This window comes from Microcaecilia unicolor, chromosome 9 (genome assembly GCF_901765095.1).
Source record: "Microcaecilia unicolor chromosome 9, aMicUni1.1, whole genome shotgun sequence".
NCBI lineage: Eukaryota > Metazoa > Chordata > Amphibia > Gymnophiona > Siphonopidae > Microcaecilia > Microcaecilia unicolor.
Window position 1 is genome coordinate 165,988,558 of NC_044039.1, and position 23,406 is coordinate 166,011,963.

The 23,406-nt window shown below is 44.8% G+C and overlaps 1 protein-coding gene across 1 annotated transcript in view; it reads right to left on the bottom strand.

Moving 5' to 3' along the window:
• The window catches only part of TXNDC16 (thioredoxin domain containing 16), a 196,347-nt gene that overhangs the window by 156,352 nt on the left and 16,589 nt on the right, over window positions 1–23,406 (bottom strand). Inside the window, exon 3 of the mRNA XM_030215380.1 lies at window positions 1,959–2,157. Coding sequence (XP_030071240.1) covers window positions 1,959–2,130 — 172 coding nt within the window. The 5' untranslated portion in view covers window positions 2,131–2,157. The remainder of the gene's footprint in view (window positions 1–1,958; window positions 2,158–23,406) is intronic.

Below are 23,406 nucleotides of genomic sequence, written 5' to 3' on the forward strand. Positions count from 1 at the left end.
CATCAACAGAAATAGAAAACGGGGAGGGGGGGGGGGGAGTGCATAACCATTGGCAGGCTATACCCCGGTCTCTAGCCATCTCCACTGTTTGTTAGCTGCTGTTTCATTTGTGAAGATTGCTCCCTCTTCTTTGTTTTCTCTCTTCTTCTGGTAAAACCATGCCTTCTTGGATTTTTATGAATTCGAGATACTTAACTATTTTTCCATTTAGTAAAGTTTTCATCAATTTACCCACCACTGATGTGATGCTAGGCCACCCTCTAGTTTCCCACTTCTTCCCTACTGCCACTCTTTATTGTCCTTCTCCAGATTTACAGGTACCTGGCAATGTAATGCATAAACAGGTACATGGATAACATTTGTTTTGCTACTTTACTTTATATTTTGGAGACTTCTTCCAGATGCTATATGGTTAGCTATCCTCTATAAACCCCTACTTCCTCAGTGGGCCAGAAAGCTTCAAGAACACAGGCAATTTGTTGTTGTTGTTATTATTATTATTATTATTATAACTTACAGCCCAATATTCTAACATACACAACAGGTTACAACAAAACATATACAATAAAATTAAACAATATAACCATAAAATATAAAAAAAATACAAAATATAACTAAAACCAACAAAAGGTCCATAAAAAATCATCATAAGTGGGCAATAATAGCATTTCTATAAACCAAAAACCATTCTTAATCTATTCTCCACATTTATTTCCATTCATGTCCTCGTGAGTAGGCAAGCAGGAAAAAAAACATTTTCTAACTTTTTTCAAAATGCCCTTGTTAGTTATCAAATGCAAATTCAGAGGTAGAGAATTCCATAATTTAAGAGCGGACACTAAAAAATCTTACGGGTGAAGGGGGCACCTATATGTGGGTACAGTGGGTTTCTGGTGAATTTTGGAGGGCTCACACAAGCTCATTTTCAAAGCACTTAGCCTCCCAAAGTTCCATAGAAACCTATGGAACTTAGCCTCCCAAAGTGCTTTGAAAATATGCATAACAGTTTCCTCCACAAGTGTAACAGGTAGGGGGAGGTAGTAACCTGGGTCCACCTGTCTGCAGTGCACTGCACCCAACATTAGACTACTCCAGGGACCTGAATGCTGTTCTAATGGACCTGAGTATAACATCTGAGGCTGGCACTGAGGTTGGTAAGTAACGTTTTTCATCACATTTTTGGAGGGTGGGAGGGAGTTAGTGGCCACTGGGGGAATAAGGGGAGGTTATTCCTGATTCCCTCCAGTGGTCATCTGGTTATTTAGGGCACCTTTTTGTGCCTTATTCGTAATAAAAACAGGTGTATCTCAAAACGTCTAAGTTTTAGTCCTGGACGTTTTTGTTTTGTTCCATTATGGCTGAAAAAGTCTTAGGAACGCCCAAGGTCTGCCCTGAACACACCCCTTGCACCCCCCTTGAGATTTGGAAGCACTTCTGGCATACCTCAGAGAAAAATACATCTAAAAATAGGTTTTGGAAATACTGGACGTTTTTGTGAGAAAAACGTCCAAATGCAGACTTATGCCACTTTTTGGACGTTTTTCTCTTTGGAAAATGAGCCCGATAATATACATGTTAAAAATTTGCTTTTATTTAGGGTAAAAATTCTCAACACCACTCCACATGGCCTCTACATAGAGTTGGTCTAGGGTAAACCAAAATGTATGCAGATCTCTCGCACCTCTAATTTTTTGAGAGCACACTAAAAAGAGAACTTGCTTAGGGTCGCAAAGCCAGAGTTCAAAGCAATGAATTTAAGAATACATACATAAGATGACTGCAGTTCTACAAAAGAACACCAAGAACTAGAAAAACATATTACTACAACAACATATAAATTGATTTTCAGTTACTCTAAAAGAAGGAAATTCATTTTCATTTTATTTTAAGTTGCTCAAGCTCAAAACCATCACTGGATTTTCAACCAATTATTGGAATAACAAAATTCCTAGACTTACCATCTTTAGTGAAATAAATAAGTGATGTTTTTCTTGGGTGCACACTGCTAACATACTCCTGATGACTGAGCTCCTGCAGCACATTGGAATTTGTCATGGACATGTTAAAGATGCACAGTAGCAAAAAAATGAAATGAGAAATCCATCCATTCATCTTGTTTGACTCAAACATTAGCTACACACCTTCTGGTAGTTTCACCTGAAAAATATTTACAATGATCACATTCAAAGATTTAGCATGTACATGTAAACTATCTGATATTTCTATCTTTGTTTTCAGCTTCACCACATCCCTTTACAATTCTCTTTAGTCATTATTGTATTGTAACATTTATACCCCGCGCTTTCCCACTTATTAGCAGGCTCAATGCAGCTTACATAATATATAATAGGTTTACAAGAAAACACAAAAAGGATAAAACAGCTAAATATAGTAAATAAAGAGGTGAACAATAAAAGTGGGTAAGTAAGAATTGCTTGGCTTATGTCACTCACTTTGACTTTGGAAAGAAGGTTGAGCCCAGGAGCTGTAGGTAGTCCCAAACCATGGGAGTTGGCAGCTCACACAGCCTGGGTTTCTGGGTCTGTAGCTTTGCCACCCGCTCTTCTGGAAGGAAAGTCATCACCTGAGCCATATCAAAGCAGACTCCCCAAGATATTCCAGAACCTGGGTTGGGAGCAAGTGGATCATCAGGCGATTCACCACCCAGCTCAGGCCTTCCAGGAGGGCAATGAACTACTGAGAAGTCACTCCCCTTGCTTCTGCTTCCGAGTCAGCCTGAAAAAGCCAATTGTCCAGAAAGAGATGCACCCGGATGCTCTGGCATCTCAGGTGGGCTGCTGCCACTACCACCATTATTTGGAAAAAGTGCAGGGGGTTGTGGCCAGCCAAAAGGGCAAAGCTCAAAACTGGAAATGGTGCCAAAGCACATAGAAGCAGAAGTACTGCTTGTGGAGATCCACAATGGGAATGTGCAGGTAGGCTTCCTTGAGGTTCAAAGACATGAAGAACTTACCCAGATAAACTGAGGTAATCATAGACCCGACAGTTTCCATGTGAAAACTGCTGTACTCAAAAGGCAAAAACAACTAAAGAATCAATCCTTTGAAAAAATGAAAATTGCTTAATACAAAGTCTGGAACCTGTTTCACCAAATATAGAACAATTTATTATTGCGTTGAGTTTGAACATGATTTTGCCAAAAAGCACTGGTTTATTATAGAACTAGTAAAAAAGCCCCGTTTCTGATGCAAATGAAATGGGGGCTAGCAAGGTTTTCTTCTGTGTGCATGTGGGAGTGTGTGTGTCCCTGCCCTCAGCCCTCTCTCCCTTCCCCTGTGCTGTCTGTCCTCTCTGTCCCCTCCCCCCTTGGAGTCGAGTCCTTCAGTTTAAGTTTCCTGCTGTGCTGTGTTTATGTTACAGAGATAGTGAGGGCTTCTGCCCTCTCTCCCCTCTGAGTCCTTCACTGTTACAGAGAGAGCGATTTGATTTCGTGCTTTGCTGTGTTTTCCTTCACTGTTTGTGTTACAGAGAGAGCGAGGGCGGGGCAGACACTCATGGGGAAAACGGATATCTCTCCCCCTTCACACTTCCGGCTGGAGGCTTCATTTAGAATGTTGGTGGTGCCTTTTATATATACAGACAAGTTTCACAACACTTCCAGGGGGGCCGAGAGTCTTATTTAGCCATGCGTGAACAATACTGGATTTTTGAATTAAATTCTGTAGTTCCTATGGGATTGAACGATTTCATAGAATGGAATGCAACTGTTTAGTGTTCAATAAAGTTGTGACAATTGGAAACGTTATCACGTTTAATGGAAGTTTGTTCTCTTGAAAGATATGTTGCCCCGCTGAATTTACTTTGGAAACAGTCCGCATTAACTTTTTAAAATACAGCACTGGCGTCCCTGACGAAGGAGTTCTGAAACAGAGTGCTCTGTTGGACGTCTTCTGAGCAGTTTATGGGAAAATGATAAATGAAAGTATCAGGAGACTGAGATAAGTCTTTTTACTGCTTTTTGAATTTCTGGTGCTGGTCATATTATATCATTTTGTGGACTTATTTTGGCAATTTTTCCAGTTGATGGATTTTGTACTATAGAGCTTCTTAGATTGCTATGGACCTGTCAGCCTTTTTATATCACAAATTTAAAAAATACTATTTTGACAGATTTAAATAAATAAAGAAAAGCGAGGGGAAATTTGGTAGGAGTTCTAATGGATGTATAGAGCTTATTAAGTGAGCCATGTTTGTGGCTAATCTCACTGAAATAAAGCTCGGCTGTATTTTCCTCTCTTCTTCCCGGTTTTCTTTACAGATATTTTCAATAATAAATTGTTCTATACTTGGTGAAACAGGTCCCAGACTTTATATTAAGTGATTCTGATTTTTTCAGAGGATTGATTCTTTAGTTGTTTTTGTTTTGATTTCTCTCTCCTTGGAGGATTTAGTGTTCAGTGATTTTTTTCGGCATGCATTCAAAGGCAAGCATGCACTCCTCTTATATCCAGGATGGGCCGAAAGGGGCCTCCCTTCTTTGGGACCACAAAATAATGGAATATTAGCCCAAACCCCGCTCCTCTATTGGGACAGGTTCCACTATGTCCAGGTCGAGCAAATGTTGCAAGGTAAGAACGAAAGCCTGTCACTTTAGCTCTGAGCCACATGGAGACATCATGAAGGCATCTGGAACGGCATGGGCGAACTACAGGGAGTAACCTTTTCTGACCACCTCCAGAACCCACTGATTGAAGGTGATACGGGCCCACTTGTAGAGGAAGAGGGTCAACTTGCCCCCTACCTGAACCACCGAGGGGCCCGGTGCACCCTCACTGGACATGTCAGGCTGCCGTAGCCCCACTAGGGGCACCAAATCTTTTGGGATCCGAAAGGAGCTCAATCTGAAGCACCCACCTGAACCCAAGGCCTGGAGCACAGAGTGCCTAGCTGACCAAAACTAGCTCACTCCCCTAGAGCGGCCTCTAGCTGCCAAAGACTACCGAGAGCTCTTCTGTTGTAGCTCCGGGAGATGAAAAGGGTGTGCCTTCTCCATATCCTTCACCAGCTTCTCGAGGTCCTCTCCAAACAACAAATGCCCCCAAAAGGGTCACTGACTGAGAAGCTTCTTGGAGGCCACATCTGCAACCCAATGGCACAGCCACAGCCAGCATTGACCCACCACCATGGTGGCCCTTGACTGGGAGAAAAGATGGACCAAGTCATACAGAATGTCTGCCAGGAAGGCTGTCCTACACTCCAGATGAGAAATAAACCAGGGATTCGGGCAGCTGCTGCAACCAATGAACCATGGCCCTTGCCACATAGCTGCGACAGGTGGTGGTCTAGATGTCCCAAAGGCAAAAGCAAGACAGAACTGCTGTTCCACCCATTTCTCATAGAGCTCATGGACAGCCAAACCTCCTTTTTGGAGACCGCTGTGACGAGCGCTGGACATGTCCTTGAGATACATTCAGTACCCCTCTGCATCCTTAAGAGCAAAAGTATAAAGACGATCCAGGCCCCTGACCCCCTTAAGAGACCCATTCGAGGACTCCTACTTCGCCAGCATCATTCAAGTGAGGGCCTTGGGAAATGAAAAATGTTTCAGGGGACCAGTGAGGCACAGGATTCCCCTCAGAAGGGTCTGTAGTGTGAGAGTTAAGCATCCCCAGTGCACTACTCCTCTTCCTCCTCCTTGGGAGGAGAATCCTCAAAATCAGTCTGAAGGAGATTGAGGTTCCGAGAGACCCTCCTGTTCCTCTAGGGTCCATCCAGAACCATCCAGGGTGTCAAGGGACCCCATCCCCCCAGCAGAGATTGACCCTCAAAATGAGACACTGGCCGGGAGTCTCTGGCACCTAGGGGCCCCACTGCTGACTAAGGGGCCACCTTTAGCCTGCAGGGCTTGATTAACCATTTGGGTTAAGCTGTGGATCCCAAAAGAGAAAGGTTCCCCCATCGGAACCCCCCACAGGCAGACCTAGGGTTGGTGGAGAGATAAGCCTCCCACTCCTCAAAGCCCCAGTTGGGGCTCAGAGCTCTCTTGCTACATTAAAACAATAAAAGGAGAAAAGGAAAGAGAAACAGCGCTGCCATTTCTGCCAAAGTCAGGTCCCAATGCTTCAATACAGGGAGAAGAGCATGCAGCTCAGGCAGCACCCCCCTGATGTCAGAAATGGCCCATCACAGGAGGGGCAGATACAGTTAGCAGCTGTGCTAAGCTGCTGAGTAGCATCTGCTGGCAAACATGCCCAGCTATGTGGCCAACACATTCAGTCCTGCTTTTTTGCTTGAGCTGACTTCAGTGGGGCTCTTGCATCTCCGCCAGCCCCCTGCTCTCTTTGGGTGTGCTTTTTTTTTTTTAAACTCAAATAGCTTTATTCCCCAAAAGAGGGAATAAAGTTAAACTAGGCACACCCAAGCAGCAATTTTTTTTATATCCAAACAGGGTATACAGGCTACAAGGGTCGGGGGGAAAAGGAACATCTATAATTTCCTGATCACCTCTGAAACCTTTTTTAAAAATCGGAGATACGTTGGCTACCCTCCAATCTTCTGGTACCATGCTTGATTTTAAAGATAAATTACATATTACTTACCAGTTCCGCAAGTTCATTTTTCAATTCTATGAGTACTTTTGGATGAATACCATCCGATCCAGGAGATTTGCTACTCTTCAATTTGTCAAATTGTCCCATTACATCTTCCAGGTTTATAGAGATTTCATTCAGTTTCTCTGACTCATCAGCTTTGAATATCTTTTCTGGTATCAGTATCTCTCCCAAATCTTCCTCGGTGAAGATCGAAGCAAAGAATTCATTTAATCTCTCCACTATGGCTTTGTCTTTCTTGAGTGCCTCTTTTACCCCTCAGTCTTCTAGCAGTCCAACCGATTCTTTTGCCAGCTTCTTGCTTTTAATATACCTAAATAAATTTTTAATATGTGTTTTTGCCTCCAACGCAATCTTTTTTTTCAAAGTCTTTCTTTGCCTTCCTTATCAGCGCTTTGCATTTTACTTACCATTCCTTATGCTGTTTCTTGTTATTTTTAGTCGAACCCTTCCATTTTCTGAAGGGTTTTCTTTTAGCTCTAATAGCTTCCTTCACCTCATTTCTAACCATGCTGGCTGTCATTTGGTCTTCCTTCCTCCTCTTTTTAATACATGGAATATATTTGACCTGGGCTACCAAGATGATGTTTCTGAACAGCATCTACACCTGATGTAAATTTTTGACCTTCGCAGCTACTGCTCTAAGGTTTTTTTTTTTCACCGTTTTTCTCATTTTATCATAGTCTCCTTTTTGAAAGTTAAATGCTAACGTATTGGATTTCCTGTGTGTATTTACTCCAAAGCCAATATCAAATCCGATCATATTATGATCACTGTTATCAAGTGGCTTCATCACCATTACCTCCTACACTAGATCATACGCTCCAGGACTAGGTCTAGAATTTTTCCTCCTCTTGTTGGCTTCTGTACCAGCTGCTCCATAAAGCAGTCCTTGATTTTATCAAGGAATTTTACCTCCCTAGCATGCCCTGATGTTATATTTACCCAGTCAATATCGGGGTAATTAAAATCACCCACTATTGTGTTCCCCAGTTTGTTAGCCTCCCTAATTTCCTTTAACATTTCTGCATCTGTCTGTTCATCCTGGCCAGGTGGACGGTAGTACACTCCTATCACTATCCTTTTCCCCTACACATGGAATTTCAATCCATGGGGATTCCAATATGTGTTTGTGTCCTGCAGAATTTTCAATCTATTTGATTCAAGGCCCTCTGTAACATACAATGCTACCCCCTCCACCAATTCGATCCACCCTATCACTACAATATAATTTGTGCCCTGGTATGACAGTGTCCCACTGGTTATCCTCCTTCCACTAGGTCTTAGAGATGCCTATTATATCTAATATTTTATTAAGTGCAATATATTCTAACTCTCCCATCTTACTTCTTAGGCTTCTTGTATTTGCATATAGACATTTCAAACTATGTTTGTTGTTCCTGTTGACAATGTTAATTTGCAATCTTTTGTCTGATTTTTATTTAAAGACACCTAGTCTACTATGAACTCTATTTAAACCTCGCTATCGGGATACCCTATCTTACCTGATTTGGTGATATCTTTGAAAGATACCTTGTTCCAAACCATGCACTTTTCAACGACTGCCGGTCTTCCCCCAGGTTCTAGTTTAAAAGCTGCTCTCTTTTTTAAATGCCAATGCCAACAGCCTGGTCCCACCATGGTTAAGGTGGAGCCCATCATTCTGGAATAGGCTCCCCTTTCCCCAGAATGTTGCCCAGATCCTAAACAAATCTGAAACCCTCCTCCCTGCACCATCACCTCAACCGTGCATTGAGATTCTGGAGTTCTGCCTGTCTCTTGGGACCTTGCGTGGAAGCACTTCGTAAAATGCTAACCTAGAGTTTCTGGATTTGAACTTTCTACTTAAGAGCCTAAATTTGGCTTCCAGAAACTTCCTCCCACATTTTCCTATGTCATTGGTACCCACATATACCAAGACAGCTGGCTCCTCCCCAGCACTATCTAAAATCCTATCTAGGTGACGAGTGAGGTCCACCACCTTTGCTCCAGGTTGGCAAATGACCATGCGAGCCTCACATCCACCAGCCACCCAGATATCTACATGGCTAATAATTGAATCACAAACTACAACAGCAGTCCTAACCCTTCCTTCCTAGCCAAAAGCTCCAGGAGACATATCCTCAGTGCGAGAGCATAGTACATCCCTCGGTGGTCCTGGGTACAGGATTACTTCCAACTGCACCAGGGTGATGCTCTCCTTTTTAAAGGCCTCCCTCCTCCAAATTAGGGCCTGCCACAATGGAGGTAGGACTTCTCTACAATGTCCCTGTAGGCCTCATCTATGTACCTGTCTCCCTCACTTCCATCAAGTCTGCTACTTTAGCCTCAAGAGAATGGACTCATTCTCTAAGAGCTAGGAACTTTGCATTGAGCACACACATATAAACTCTCACCAACTGAGAGATAATCATACATGTGGCAGTCAATGCAAAAGACTGGATAGCACCCCTCTCGCTGCTGGACTTCTGTCTGCATCTTAGTATTATAGAGTTGTTTAATTAAAACTTCTTAAGGTACTAGGGATAACAGATGAAAATAAAGAGCATCAAGATTATATGGTACAATATGTAATTTATTTAGTGTTTGCTTCTCAGAAACTAATTAAAACTCTTAATGAAAACTCTTCTCTCGTTGTCCTAATTAAAATAACTGACTATAAATGAAGACTTGAGCTAGAGGTGGGTGGGAATGAGGACTGAACTAGGCCCTGCTGTTCCTTCTAGATTCTATCTGTTAATACTGTGGCAGAAAATTCAAGTTTTAAAACTATGGGGGAAGGGGTATGGAGACTAGCTAATAAAGTTGTTTTTTTTAATTCTGTTTATCAATATCCTACAATTCCTGTTTTAAACCCAATCTTAAGTTACCAAGCAAAGAGCAAAATAATGTCACTTACCAGAGAAATGTCCTCTTCTCTCGGAACTTCTCAGAAAGAAAGTTAAGTGGGACCTTTCCTCTCTATATAGGTTGGATTCTAAGGAGACTGCTTCAGACAAACCCTTTGAAGCTAGTCCAGTAATCAGATTGTCACAGTGGGATGTATAAAGACTACTGCAAAGGTTACTAAGGACAAACACCCTGCTACTTTCTAGAACATATCCATCATACATTTTAGCTTTGTCTAGGATTATATTCTGCCCAGTGCCCTCACTACATGTCACACTCCACAAATACAGACAGTTAAACTCTTGTTCAACATCTTACACAAAGACAAGAAATATTGGAGCAGTCGGAATTATGCCTCAAATGATTAAAGCTTTCTTTGGATACCCAGCTGAATTAAGGATAAAACAACAAAGATTCCTCCAAATTTCAGGAAGACAGAAAATAGGTAACTATTGCCTTCTGAAATGAAAGGCTCACAAGGAAGCTTCATCTCTGGACACAACAAATTGAGCTAAAACACTCATATCTCTAAGACAAAGTCCTTTCTGTACAAAGTTTCTTACTCTATTATGTCAACCACTTTATGAATCACTTTTACAATAAATATATAAATCATCATGTCAACAGAAGTTTCATAAACATGAATCCAAATAGATGTAATACATGTAATTCTCTATAAGACCATTAGGTGACAGCCTCACACAAAAAGATGAATTTTTAAAGCAATCTACATGTTAAAACAGATTAATGCCATGTCTGAAATGTTCCCCCCTTCACAAAGGTAAAAAATACATTCAGGCTTCCAAAGTACAATGAAAATACTGGATTCCTAAGAGAGACTGATCAGAGAGCAGAGCTAGTTCAACTTTTACAGTGGGGGTCATTTACTAAGAGTCATCACATATTATCTGCCACAGGACTCGCTGAAACCATGGCAGAACACACGGTAACAACATTACGATACGAAAACCATTAGCAAATAATGCCCTTTATATAAAATGTGTTCCTATAAAAAGTTAGGCTTCACTTGGTAAAAATCTGGAAAACCCAATTTTAAAAATTTAACAAGTCTGCAATCCTGTTGCAAAAGAGGATTGATGGCTGGCTGAGAAAAAACTGTCAGTTTTCCTATTGGAAAAAGGTCACTAATGGTGTGCACCAACAGTCTAACTTGAACCACTGCTGTTTAAGGTATTCATCTGGAAAGAGGTCCAATTTGTAAGGTCATCAGATATGCAAATAACCTATTCAAACTGTGAAGAATTGCAGAAGGATTTTCCTGTGAGACTAGATGAAGACTGGGCATCTAAAATGGCAGACGAAATTTAGCAGAGCCAAGTGTAAAGTGATGCACATTGAGAAAAATATCCCAGTTACAAGTACAAAATGCTAGGTTCTGAGTTAGAAGTAAACACAGAGAAAGATCTTGGAGTTATTGCAAGTAATATGTAGAAATTCTCATTAAAAATGCAAACAAAATATTAGGGATTATTTGGGAAAAAATGGAAGACAAAACTGAGAATACCATTATGCTTCTGAACAGTTCAATACTACAACTGCACCTTGAGTACTGTGTGCAGTTCTGGTTGCCCCATCTCAGCAAGGTTAGAGCAAAAATGGAAAAGGCTCCAAGAAGTTCAACCAAAAATAATAAAGGGGATAGGACACCTTTCTTATGAAGAAATGCTCAACAGGTCAGAGCTTTTCAGTTTGGAAAAGAGATTATTCAGATGGGATATGATGCAAGTTTATAAAACAAAGTGGGGTGGAATGGTTAAATAGGGAACAGCTGTTTAACTTTTCAAACACTAAAACAAGAGAATATTCCATGAAACTTAACCAGCAGATTGAAAACAAATCATACAAAGAGGGGCATTTTCGAAAAGTCATCAAAATATGAATTAGGACGCCCTCGCAAAGTCAGCCAAAATCAGGTAGGTATAATCAAAAAATAGTATGGACATCCTTGGACATTCCATTATCGCAATGCAAAATGCCCAAATCAGGGACGCTAAAAGTATAATAAAAAGGGCACCCATCTTCCAGAACCGCGAAAGGACGTCCCTAAAACTCATTGTACTTGTTATTAACATCCTTCGCCGGTTCTACGAGAAAGACGTCCTAATTACTATACTTTGGACTTCTTTCATGTACCTGGTTGTTCCGTAAGTACAATGCATGTAGTTGCGGACATCCAGGTATGGGGAAATATAAAGAACATTCATAAATGTACAGTAAGAAGGACGTTTTTCTCACAAAACTGCCAAAGGACGTCCATCTTACTAGGCCCACCGAAGGACGGCGGGCCTGTAAGAGGGACGTCCTTCAGCAGTTCTGTAAGAAACACGTCCTTCTTACTGCATTTTACACTTATGAATGTAAGAAACACGTCCTTCTTACTGCATTTTACACTTATGAATGTTCCTTATATTTCCCGTACCTGGATGTCCGCAACTACATACACTGTACTTGCAGAACATGCAGCTATGGGAAATATAAGGAACATACAGGGAATGCAGCCCTCTGCTGGCCGGAGTCTCACTTGCCAGTCTCCTCGGAGTTCCTCTTAGCTCTCAAGCCAAGCCACATATTGCAATCGGCCAGGCAAACTGCTCAGCCACATGCTGTTCCAACCAAAGCAGTTCAAAACAACCAGTGGTAAATCCCTGGTAACTCTAGCAAAAACAGCACAGAAGCAAACAGTTCAAAACAAAGTGGTTTCCTTTATAACCCCCCTCAGGGTATTCTTGAGCTAAGCCCTCTTGAGGCTCTCTAACACTTGGCTTCGGGACAGTTTGTAAAGACACGTTCCCTTCTTGCACTCCACCCGGCCTCACTGGCCCTGTGCTCCTGAGCAGGATTCCAGCTGGCCTTCTCCCAGTCACTGGTAAGCACACACCTCTATAGCCGGGGCTCCTCCCTTACTCAGGGTGACTGCTCCGACGTGCCCTCCTCCTGCTGGATATCCTTCCCTGTTAGATCAAGTGCGCCCCGGTCACTACTCTGGTTCCCGGACAATGACCCACCGCACTTTCCCTAGGACTATAACTCGGATTCTCCAACCTTCATCAATATGCAAATTAGGCAGTCAACAAATGCAAATTCAATTTATTAGTACTTGGATTCAGTCTTGTGGGGAACAACTTCTTTCCATTTATCATTCACTTGCAACTGCACTCACTGAGCCCCTTTACTTTGGGAGACCGGGATCTCAGTGTAAAACAGCCACCACCCCTGGATAGGACCTTCTTCACTCTCATTAACCTTACGGTCCTATCCTCTACCCCACGGCTGTTAGTTCATTTTAAATAAGTCACAAGTCCATCAACAACATGGCCTGGTTCACAAGTCCATCCACCACATGGCCTGGTAAGTACCTTCACTCTTAGGGTCTCCTTCTCGCTCTCTCTTCCCTCTTCCAAATACTCCTCCTCCAGCAGGCTTCCCAGGCACCAGGTTCCCCTCTCCTCTCCCTTGCTCCTCAGGAGGTACTGTTTATATAGGGCTTCTAATAGCCCACCACACCCCTTCTGGGCCCCTCCTCCCAGTTCCGGAAGAGTCCAGAGCCTTCTCGGTGCCCTTCTCTTAACAAGGAACCTCTATTACAGATACTCCTACTCTTATTCCTTTTATCTGTCACATTCTCAACCTCTCACTTTCCACTGCGACTGTCCCTGCTTCCTTTAAACATGCTGTGGTCACACCTCTCCTTAAGAAGCCTTCACTTGACCCTACTTGTCCCTCTAATTACCGACCCATCTCCCTCCTTCCTTTTCTCTCCAAATTACTTGAGCGTGCTGTTCACCGCCGCTGCCTTGATTTTCTCTCCTCACATGCTATTCTTGACCCATTACAATCTGGTTTTCGCCCTCTCCACTCAACCGAAACTGCGCTTACTAAAGTCTCCAATGACCTATTACTGGCTAAATCCAGAGGTCAATATTCCATCCTCATTCTTCTTGATCTTTCCGCTGCTTTTGACACTGTCGATCACAGCATACTTCTCGATACCCTGTCCTCACTTGGATTCCAGGGCTCTGTCCTTTCCTGGTTCTCTTCCTACCTCTCCCTCCGCACCTTTAGTGTTCACTCTGGTGGATCCTCTTCTACTTCTATCCCTCTGCCTGTCGGCGTACCTCAGGGTTCTGTTCTTGGTCCCCTCCTCTTTTCTATCTACACTTCTTCCCTTGGTTCATTAATCTCATCCCATGGCTTTTCCTACCACCTCTATGCTGATGACTCCCAAATCTACCTTTCTACCCCTGATATCTCACCTTGCATCCAAACCAAAGTTTCAGCGTGCTTGTCTGACATTGCTGCCTGGATGTCTCAACGCCACCTGAAACTAAATATGACCAAAACCGAGTTTCTCATTTTTCCCCCCAAACCCACCTCCCCGCTCCGCCCGTTTTCTATTTCTGTTGATGGCTCTCTCATTCTCCCTGTCTCCTCCGCTCGAAACCTTGGGGTCATCTTTGACTCTTCTCTCTCCTTCTCTGCTCATATCCAGCAGACCGCCAAGACCTGTCGTTTCTTTCTTTACAACATCCGTAAAATCCGCCCCTTTCTTTCCGAGCACTCTACCAAAACCCTCATCCACACCCTTGTCACCTCTCGTTTAGACTACTGCAATCTGCTTCTTGCTGGCCTCCCACTTAGTCACCTCTCCCCTCTCCAGTCGGTTCAAAACTCTGCTGCCCGTCTCATCTTCCGCCAGGGTCGCTTTACTCATACTACCCCTCTCCTCAAGACCCTTCACTGGCTCCCTATCCGTTTTCGCATCCTATTCAAACTTCTTCTACTAACCTATAAATGTATTCACTCTGCTGCTCCCCAGTATCTCTCCACACTCGTCCTTCCCTACACCCCTTCCCGTGCACTCCGCTCCATGGATAAATCCTTCTTATCTGTTCCCTTCTCCACTACTACCAACTCCAGACTTCGCGCCTTCTATCTCGCTGCACCCTACGCCTGGAATAAACTTCCTGAGCCCCTACGTCTTGCCCCATCCTTGGCCACCTTTAAATCTAGACTGAAAACCCACCTCTTTAACATTGCTTTTGACTCGTAACCACTTGTAACCACTCGCCTCCACCTACCCTCCTCTCTTCCTTCCCGTTCACATTAATTGATTTGATTTGCTTACTTTATTTATTTTTTGTCTATTAGATTGTAAGCTCTCTGAGCAGGGACTGTCTTTCTTCTATGTTTGTACAGCGCTGCGTATGCCTTGTAGCGCTATAGAAATGCTAAATAGTAGTAGTAGTAGTAGTAGTACTCCATGGTCCCCCTGTTCAGGCCTTAGCGGGAGCTCCCTCTGCTGGCCCCTTCAGGTCAATACCCAGATGTCCCAATTGGAGCTCCCCCTAGGGACCATATCATGGCATTTTCCTTATCTCTTGTAGGAGAGCACCCCCTAGCGGCCTCCTCAGGGTAGGGCAGGCCTATGTTTATCACAGTATATCAAACATATAAACGGCGAGTGACCGTACTCACCGCAAATGCGCAGTAGAGACCTTCTCTGCCCCGCCCCCACGTCAATACGTGATGACGGGGGGAGGGGGGCGGGACAGAGAGGGAAACTGCGAGGGAGGGAGGGAACCGCTGACGTCGCTACCGCTCCCCCCCCAAGGTAGCCGCTACCGCCCCCCCCCCCCACGGAGTCGCCACCGCCCCCCCTTCACCCGGCCCGGGCCCTCTCTTCGTTATTCAACTTACAGCAGCGCCGAAACAGCAGCAAGCAGCTCAGCTTCAGCTCCCGTTGGCCTTCCTTCCCTGCCTGTGCCCCGCCCTCGCCGACGTGACGTCACACGAGGGTGAGGCACAGGCAGTGAAGGAAGGCCAACGGGAGCTGCTGCTTGCTGCTGTTTTGCCGCTGCTGTAAGTTGAATAACGAAGAGAGGGCCCGGGCCGGGTGAAGGGGGGGAGGGAGGGGGAAGGAAAACCCCAATACCAGCCCGTTTTTACGGGCTCAACTGCTAGTATGAAGAGATTCGCAAACTTGATAATGATCCATATAAGGAAGGCTCTACACATGTGAACACGTACTTATCCAAATAAGGTCCCACACGCGTGACATCTATGTACATCATGGTCGTCCACGTGCAGACCCATCATATATGGGGCCAGGACGTCCACATGCTAACTCGTACATATATGGAACTTTGCATGTAAGAACGTCCATCACACATGGACGTCCATATAAGGCGATGCACATTTTCCAACGGTTAGTCACTGAGAAACATGTCTCTCCGCAGGGAGCCAAATTTCAGCGTCGCTGAAAATCTGAGGCTAATTGAGCTATGCCTGAGGCACCGTCGTGCCCTTTTCATGCACCACCACCACCACCTGCCTCCCAGGACCGTCTCAATACGAGCCTGAACTCGTATAACAGACCAGTTGGAAAGGTAACTGTTCCCCCCCCCCCAGCCTATCAGGTCCCCCTCCTATAGCTACACATATATGAGTTCCCTCAGTAATGTAAGCACTAACTGTAGTCTGCATTCAAGGGTAATCAGTATGTGCACACGCACATTCATTAACAGACTCAATTTACTTGAAAGGAAAAATATTCTCACTTCCCAACAATACTGCACACAAATGGTACTCTCTGCCCTCATGTCCACCTCAATGACATCATCCGTACCAATGTCATGCTCCCCCACCCCCACCAGTAGTGTTATGTGTCTCTACAATTTGGATGCTAAATGATTTTATGTTGTGAAGGCAAGAAGGGCCATCCCCTGACTCCTGGTGTGCATACGGTGGGACCTCCCCGACCTCATTCGGAGCGTGCGACGGCACCTCAGGGCTCGACCTAAGTTCTATTAACAGGCCACCTGTAATCCTTTGTAAATGTATTCATTTAATAATGCAAATTTCATGTTCAGTTTCCATGTGGCTAATAGGCATAGGCGCCGACTCCGTGGGTGCTGTGGGTGCTCGAGCACCCCCAATATTTTACGGACCGGAAGTTCCCTTCCAACCCAGCCAGAATTTTAAAACTACTACTACCCTCCGAGTTCCAACGCCACCCCTCCCTCCAAGTCCGAGTTCCAAGGCCCCCCCCCCTCCCTCCGTCCGTCCGAATTTTAAAAGCCCTCTTCTTACCTCGCGTCAGTGAAAAGCGTGCACTGCAGGCTCGTCGGCGCTTCAGCCTTCCCTTCTGTCTATATGCTAAGCTGCCAGCTAACACCGAGCTAGAAACTTTTTGAAAGGAAAGGTACACAGCCCACATACCAGTTATCTTTTAAAAATTGGCCCCCCCCCCAAAAAAAAAAATTAGACCAAAAAAAAAAACCAAACAGGTCTACAAAAGCATACAGTGGCAAAAACAAGGTTTACTATAACTGAAAGTAAATCGCCTAAAAATATCACCCCATGATCTAAAGAAAAACCTCTAAAGTGCAAGCACAGAGAAAGCCGTTTTAAAGAGGCTCCAATAAAGGGAATGCAAACTTCCAAACCGGACGAGCAGCTGGGGACGTCTATCATTTTCACCCATAATCGAAATTAGGGCATCCAAAACACAGCAGCTGGGGACGTCCATAGTTCCGCACCCATAATCGAAATGGGGACGCCCAAATCGCAGAGAGCAGCTGGGGACGTTTAGGGATTTTGTCAATAATCAAAATTAGGACAACCATCTCAGGGATGCCCATCACGTTCTTACATGGGCATCCCTGTGATAGTATTTATGCGCCTTTCTCAGTATTTTCGATTCTTTCCATCACATTGGTACAATGGCACCAAAACAGTCACCAGAGAGGGTCCAGAGGAAGAAAATGGAGTTGAAGTTTGGTGTCTATTCACTGTGGCAAAACAAGCACAAGTAAATGTTTATCCACAGGGCCCACGAGTCTTATCTTTACAGGTAGGCACAGTTTCCTTCACCTTGCCTTTCCTCCCCATAATTATACAACAAGAAATGAGTACTCAGTATAAAAAAAGAAAAACACATGGACAGCATCCCTGGCGCTGATGGGGCTCCAAAGGGGCATGCCCTTTAGGTCATGCCCCTTTGGGTCACACTCCTGCGTCCGCATGGCGCTGATACACTTCAGCTGTACTGGTGTGGACCCCTCCTGACATCAGGGGGTCCCATTCACAGGTAGCTCTGCTGCACCTGTTCCAGAAGCGTGAGCTCCTACCAGAACACACTCCTGTCTCAGCACACAGATTCACCAACTCCGACCCACTCCAAAATGCTGCTGCACTTTAGCTGTTCCGGTGTGGACACCCCGCTGATATCATGGGGAGAGGTTCTACTCGCAGGTGTCTCTGCAGATGTTCCAGAAGCACAGGCTCCAACTAGGACACATGCCTGTCTCAGCACACAGGTTCACCAACTCCCTGCTAGTTTGAAGGTTTTCAGTCATTTGGTCCTTGCAATGTCGCTTACTATCAAATATGTAAAGAATAAATTTGTTTTCTTCTTTTGATGTTATTTATCTTTGGATTCCAATTTTCATGTATATTGATCAATGTTTTAGATATTGTTTTCTGTTACATCGATACTGCTATATTGATATTTCAAACATATTTATTACTAATCCTTTATATACTTATTTTATTTTTTTCAATATGTATATATCTGTTATGATACAGGATAGTGAGCCCTTGGACAGCAGCCGTAGGCCCGAATGCGGCAGACAGGTCATCTCCGAAGCCAAAAGGAAGGGAGATAAGGCAGTGACTCAAAAGCTTGGTAAGCTGGGAACTCAGGGCTAGGAAAGGAAGGATCTCAGCAGCCCGGCAAGACTGGAACTCTGGACTTAGCAAGGCTGGAGTTCGGGAGCTAGCAAGAGAAGGCCTAGACAGGACCAGAAGGACTGAGTTGCGAAGACACAGGAAGAGGGTCTTGGCTTCCTTGAAATATGCCCAGACCCATGTCACTCTAAATGCTGCGGCGCTCAGCAGATGGGCAGAGTAGATGCTGTCTCATGGAGGCCTCGAGACGCAGTGTCGGGGAGCAGGTCAGGACAGGAGTCATAGTAGAACCACGACAGTATCCCCTCTTTAAAGGCCCCTCCTGCATCCGGGTCTCCGTTTGGGTTTGTGAGGAAACAGGCGGTGAAATCGTTGAAGGAGGACTGAAGCATGGATTAGAGTCACCAGTTCCCAAGAACTGTCCTCCACACCAAATCCCTTCCAGGCAATAAGGTACTACAACCCACCATGTACCCTTCAGGAATCCAATATATCCCACACCTCATACTCCTTTTCTGGGTTCACCTCAACTGGTAGTGGGGTAGACGAGGCCACAGTTATCATGCTTAATATCAACGGTGTCAATAAGGATACATGAAAGGCAGTGGTGTGCTGGTAAATGTTTAACAACAGGATCTCTCTCCGGTCCACCACTGCGCCCCCCCCACCACAAATTGCAGAGCTGGCTATAGCCAGGGAGAGAGCTTGGGGGGAGGGGGCAATGCATTACTCCAGGAAAACAAATTTTGTAATGATCCCAGGTTCCAATCTAATTCATGTTTAATGTGGGATAAAATGCCATAAATAAGCAAATAAACAAACTTTTAATGTTGAACACCTGATTCTCAAAGTGGACATATTCCAAACACTATAATGAAAATAAAATGATTTCTTTCTACCTTTGTTGTCTGGTGATGCTGGCCCAGTATCTGATTCTGCTGCTATCTGTCCTCTTAACTCCGTTTCCAAGGCTTCCTTTCTATTTATTTCTTTACTTTCCGCCTTTCTTCTTCATTTCTTGCCCTACATCCGTAAGTAAAAGCTGGATCCTCCGCAGACTTGACTGTCCGGTGGATCCAGCTTCTGCCTATTTTCTTCATCCATGTGAAGTTTTTCTCCTCTCCTCCTTTTCCCTCATATCATCTCCTTCCTCACTCTTCCCTCCCCTCCATCCATGTCCAGCAAACCTCCTCTCCCTTGCCCTCCCCTCCATCCACCCATGTCCAACAAACCTCCTCTCCCTCTGCCCTCCCCTCCATCCACCCATGACCAGCAAACCTCCTCTCCCCCTGCCCTCCCCTCCATCCACCCATGTCCAGCAACTCTCCTCTCTCCTGCCCCCCATGACCAGCGATTCTCTTCTCTCCCTTGCCCCCCTCCAGCCACCCATACCCAGCGATTCTCTTCTCTCCCCTGCCCCCCTCCAGCCACCCATACCCAGTGATTCTCTTCTCTTCCCTGCCCCCCCCCCTCCAGCCACCCATACCCAGCAATTCTCCTCTCTCCCCCGATTACCTCTGTCGAAGCGGCCACATTATTGAAAGTCCTGCCTGTCTCTAGCCTTCCCTTCTAGTTCGTTCTCTCAGAGTCCTGCCCTCGCAGAAAGAGGAAATGACGTCAGAAGGCGGGACTCTGAGGAAATGAACTTGAAGGGAAGGATAGAGACGGGCAGGGCTTTCAATGAAGCGGCTGCTTCGACGGAGGTAATCAGGAGAGGAGAATCGCTGCGTATGGGTGGCTGGAGGGGAGGGGAATCGCTGTGTATGGGTGGCTGGAGGGGGGGCAGGGGAGAGAGGAGAATCGCTGGGTGGCGCAGGCAAACGAAGGCAGTGGTGGGAGGTGAGGTAAACGGGGTAAGCATGGCTTGTGGTGCCCTCCTGCCATGCTTACCTCGTTTACCGGAGCCGGCTCGCCATGCTGAACAACCGGCTCGCAAGATCTTTAAAAAATTTCAACCGAGAGCCGGTGCGAGCCGGCTCCCGCACACCACTGATGAAAGGTGATCTGGATCCACAGGTTAGCTGGTTTGAATTGGTATGTGACATGTCCAATCTGGCGTCACTGGGTAAGGCCCGATGAAGCGAGGGACAATGTACGTTTCGTGTAGAAAGCCATACCTGGTCCCCTATCCGAAAGCAGGGTGCAGGGCACCTTTCTTGTCAGCTTGTTACTTGACTTGTTGGGTTACTTGAAGTAAGAGATTCTGGCTAGTCTTCCAGATCCGGGAAAACGAAGTGATAGTTCTCTCAATAGCGGGGACCTCTGTGGCTAGCAGTATGGGCATAGGTACCCAAGGGTGCTGTCCATAAATGATCCAAAAGGTGAGGCCCTGGTGGACATACTTACGTGATTGTTATGACAAAACTCAGCTGAGACTAGTCATCTTGAAAAACCGAAACATAGGCCCACAAAAAGGCCCCGAGACTCTGATTTCTTCTGTTTGCCCGTTGGTCTGAGGATGATACCCCAAAGAGAAGGGAAAATTAGGTTCTTACCTTGGTAATTTTCTTTCCTTTAGTCACAGCAGATGAATCCATTAACTGATGGGTTGTATTCGCCTACCAGCAGGTGGAGATAGAGAACACTGACCTTTGGACGGCTAGCCCCAACTGCCTTCAGAATTTGAGATTTCCAAAGCAGAGTGAACCATAAAGGTAGAATAACATAAACTTTCCTCACAGCGAACAAACACCCCAGAACAGGAGCAATAACCATACAAAGGAGGGACAATCTCAACCTCCTGTAGTAGAACATCATGTAGAAATTCTGAGAACTGGTTTCCAACTTCTCCCAATGAGATTTATATCTGCATGAAAGATCTGAACAAAAAACAAAGTCAGACAGGGAGGGATCATGGATTTATCTGCTGTGACTAAAGGAAAGAAAATTACCAAGGTAAGAACCTAATTTTCCCTTCCTTGTCATCAGCAGCAGATGAATCCAATAACTGATGGGATGTACAAAAGCAATCCCTACTTAGGGTGGGAACAGGCCACACGGCAAGCAAGCACTTGTGCTCCAAAAATCGCGTCCTGCTTCACTGCAACATCCAGCCTGTAATGCCGGACAAATGAGAGCTGAGAAGCCCAAGTAGCCGCACTACAGATCTCTTGAACAGAGCCCACGAGGAGGAAATCGCGCTTGTGGAATGCACCTTAAACACTTCAGGCGAAGACCGACCTGAAAACAGATACGCAGAAAAAATGACTTCGTTGAGCCTACGGGCTATAGTGGCCTTAGACGGCGGACACCCACGTCGAGGACCTGTCAACAATACAAAAAGGTGATCAGAAGTCCTGAAGTCATTTGACATCTGTAGATACTGCAACAGCACCCTGCGGACGTCCAAAAGATGTAACTGCCCAAAGAAGTCCCTAGAAAAGGAAGGAAGAAAAATGGGCTGGTTCAGGTGAAACACTGAAACCACTTTAGGCAGGAAGGAAGGCACAATACATACCGTTACTCTGGACTCTGAGAACTGTAGAAAAGGGTCCCAATAGGACAGCGCCTGCAGCTCAGACATGCGTCTAGCCGATGTCATGGCCACCAAAAAGACTGTCTTGAGAGTCACATCCTTCTCTGAAGCTCGCTTAAGCGGCTTGAAGGGCGAACACTGGAGAGCCTTCAACACCAGCCCCAGGTTCCAGGCCGGACAAGGTGATCACATGGGAGGACAGAGCCTAAACACCCCTCTGAGGAAACAGGCAATGTCCGGATGAGCTACAAGGGACGAGCCAGAGACCTTCCCTCGATAGCATACCAATGCTGCCACTTGAACCTGCAGGGAATTGTAAGCCAGGCCTTTTTGTAAGTGAATATTACTATTATTGGTCTCAGGCCTAGCTTTGGTTCAGGCTCCAAAATGAGATAAAAACTGACAGGCCTGTGCCTCTGACTTGAACTTCAGTGTTGAAACACTGCAGAACAAACAGAAAATCACAAGGGTGGGGGTCTGACAGGGTTACATTATTTAGCAACATGGTGGCCACAGATGTGTTAGTGAAAAACAGTACAAAATGGCTCCTCAGGAAGATGTAGCAATATGGTAGTAACAGATGGTCTTGAAAAACAACAAAGATGGCTTCATGGGAAGATGACCAGGTGTCACAGAAAATGTTTTGAGGAAGATGTGGTCAAAAATGTAGAAATGAGGGGTCTTGCTAGAACATGACTTAGTCATTCGGTAAGGGGTGTTCTATTGCTAGCTTTTTCCAGTAAAATACTAACCACTTCATTACCATAAATCCAATCAGATATGCTTACTGTCATATTACCTGTATCCTGAATGGACCTATAAAACTTAGTGTACTTCCTACTTCAAGCTAGACAGGGGCGGCCACGGCTGCTCTCTCTCCATGGGAAACCAATGTAGCGCATCAGAATTGGCAAATTACCCAATTGCTTTCCCATGAATACCCTTGAGTGGTAAGATATGTCACATAAGACTAAGACCCAGAAAGCACCTATGTGCAGCTGGGATACTATATTCCTATAACCAAAAGAGTTGTACTTCTCATCACAAATGAAGTTCTGTAGATTGTATTTACAGAGCAATGACTAATTGTAATCATACTTGATGCCTAAGAAATAAAAGATACCTTCCTATACTCCTAATTATATTTGGTCTATGTTCTTGGTTATTTCAGAGCTAGTGCACAGCTCTGGTAATTAAGGAGTTCAGATAAACGAGGTGAATATATTAAGAGCAGCCTTGGGAATTTCCTGTGTTCGGGATACCTCCAGTTGGTCTGGGGTACCGGAAGATTGCAGGGTGGCCAATGTAACGCTGATTTTTTTAAAAGGTTCTAGGGGAGATTCGGGAAATTATAGACCGGTGAGTCTGACGTCGGTGCCAGGGAAAATGGTAGAAGCTATTATCAAAAACAAACTTACAGAGCACATCCGAGGACATGGATTACTGAGACAAAGTTAGCACGGCTTTTGTGTGGGGAAATCTTGCCTGACCAATTTACTTCAATTCTTTGAAGTAGTAAACAAACGTGGACAAAGGGGTGCCGGTTGATATCGTGTATCTGGATTTTCAAAAGGCGTTTGACAAGGTACCTCATGAAAGGCTACAGAGGAAATTGGAGGGCCATGGGATAGGAGGAAATGTCCTATGGTGGATTAAAAACTGGTTGAAGGATAGGAAACAGAGAGTGGGGTTAAATGGGCAGTATTCACACATTGTGATCCATAGCAATTCTTAATTCATCAGTCATAGATAACAACAACA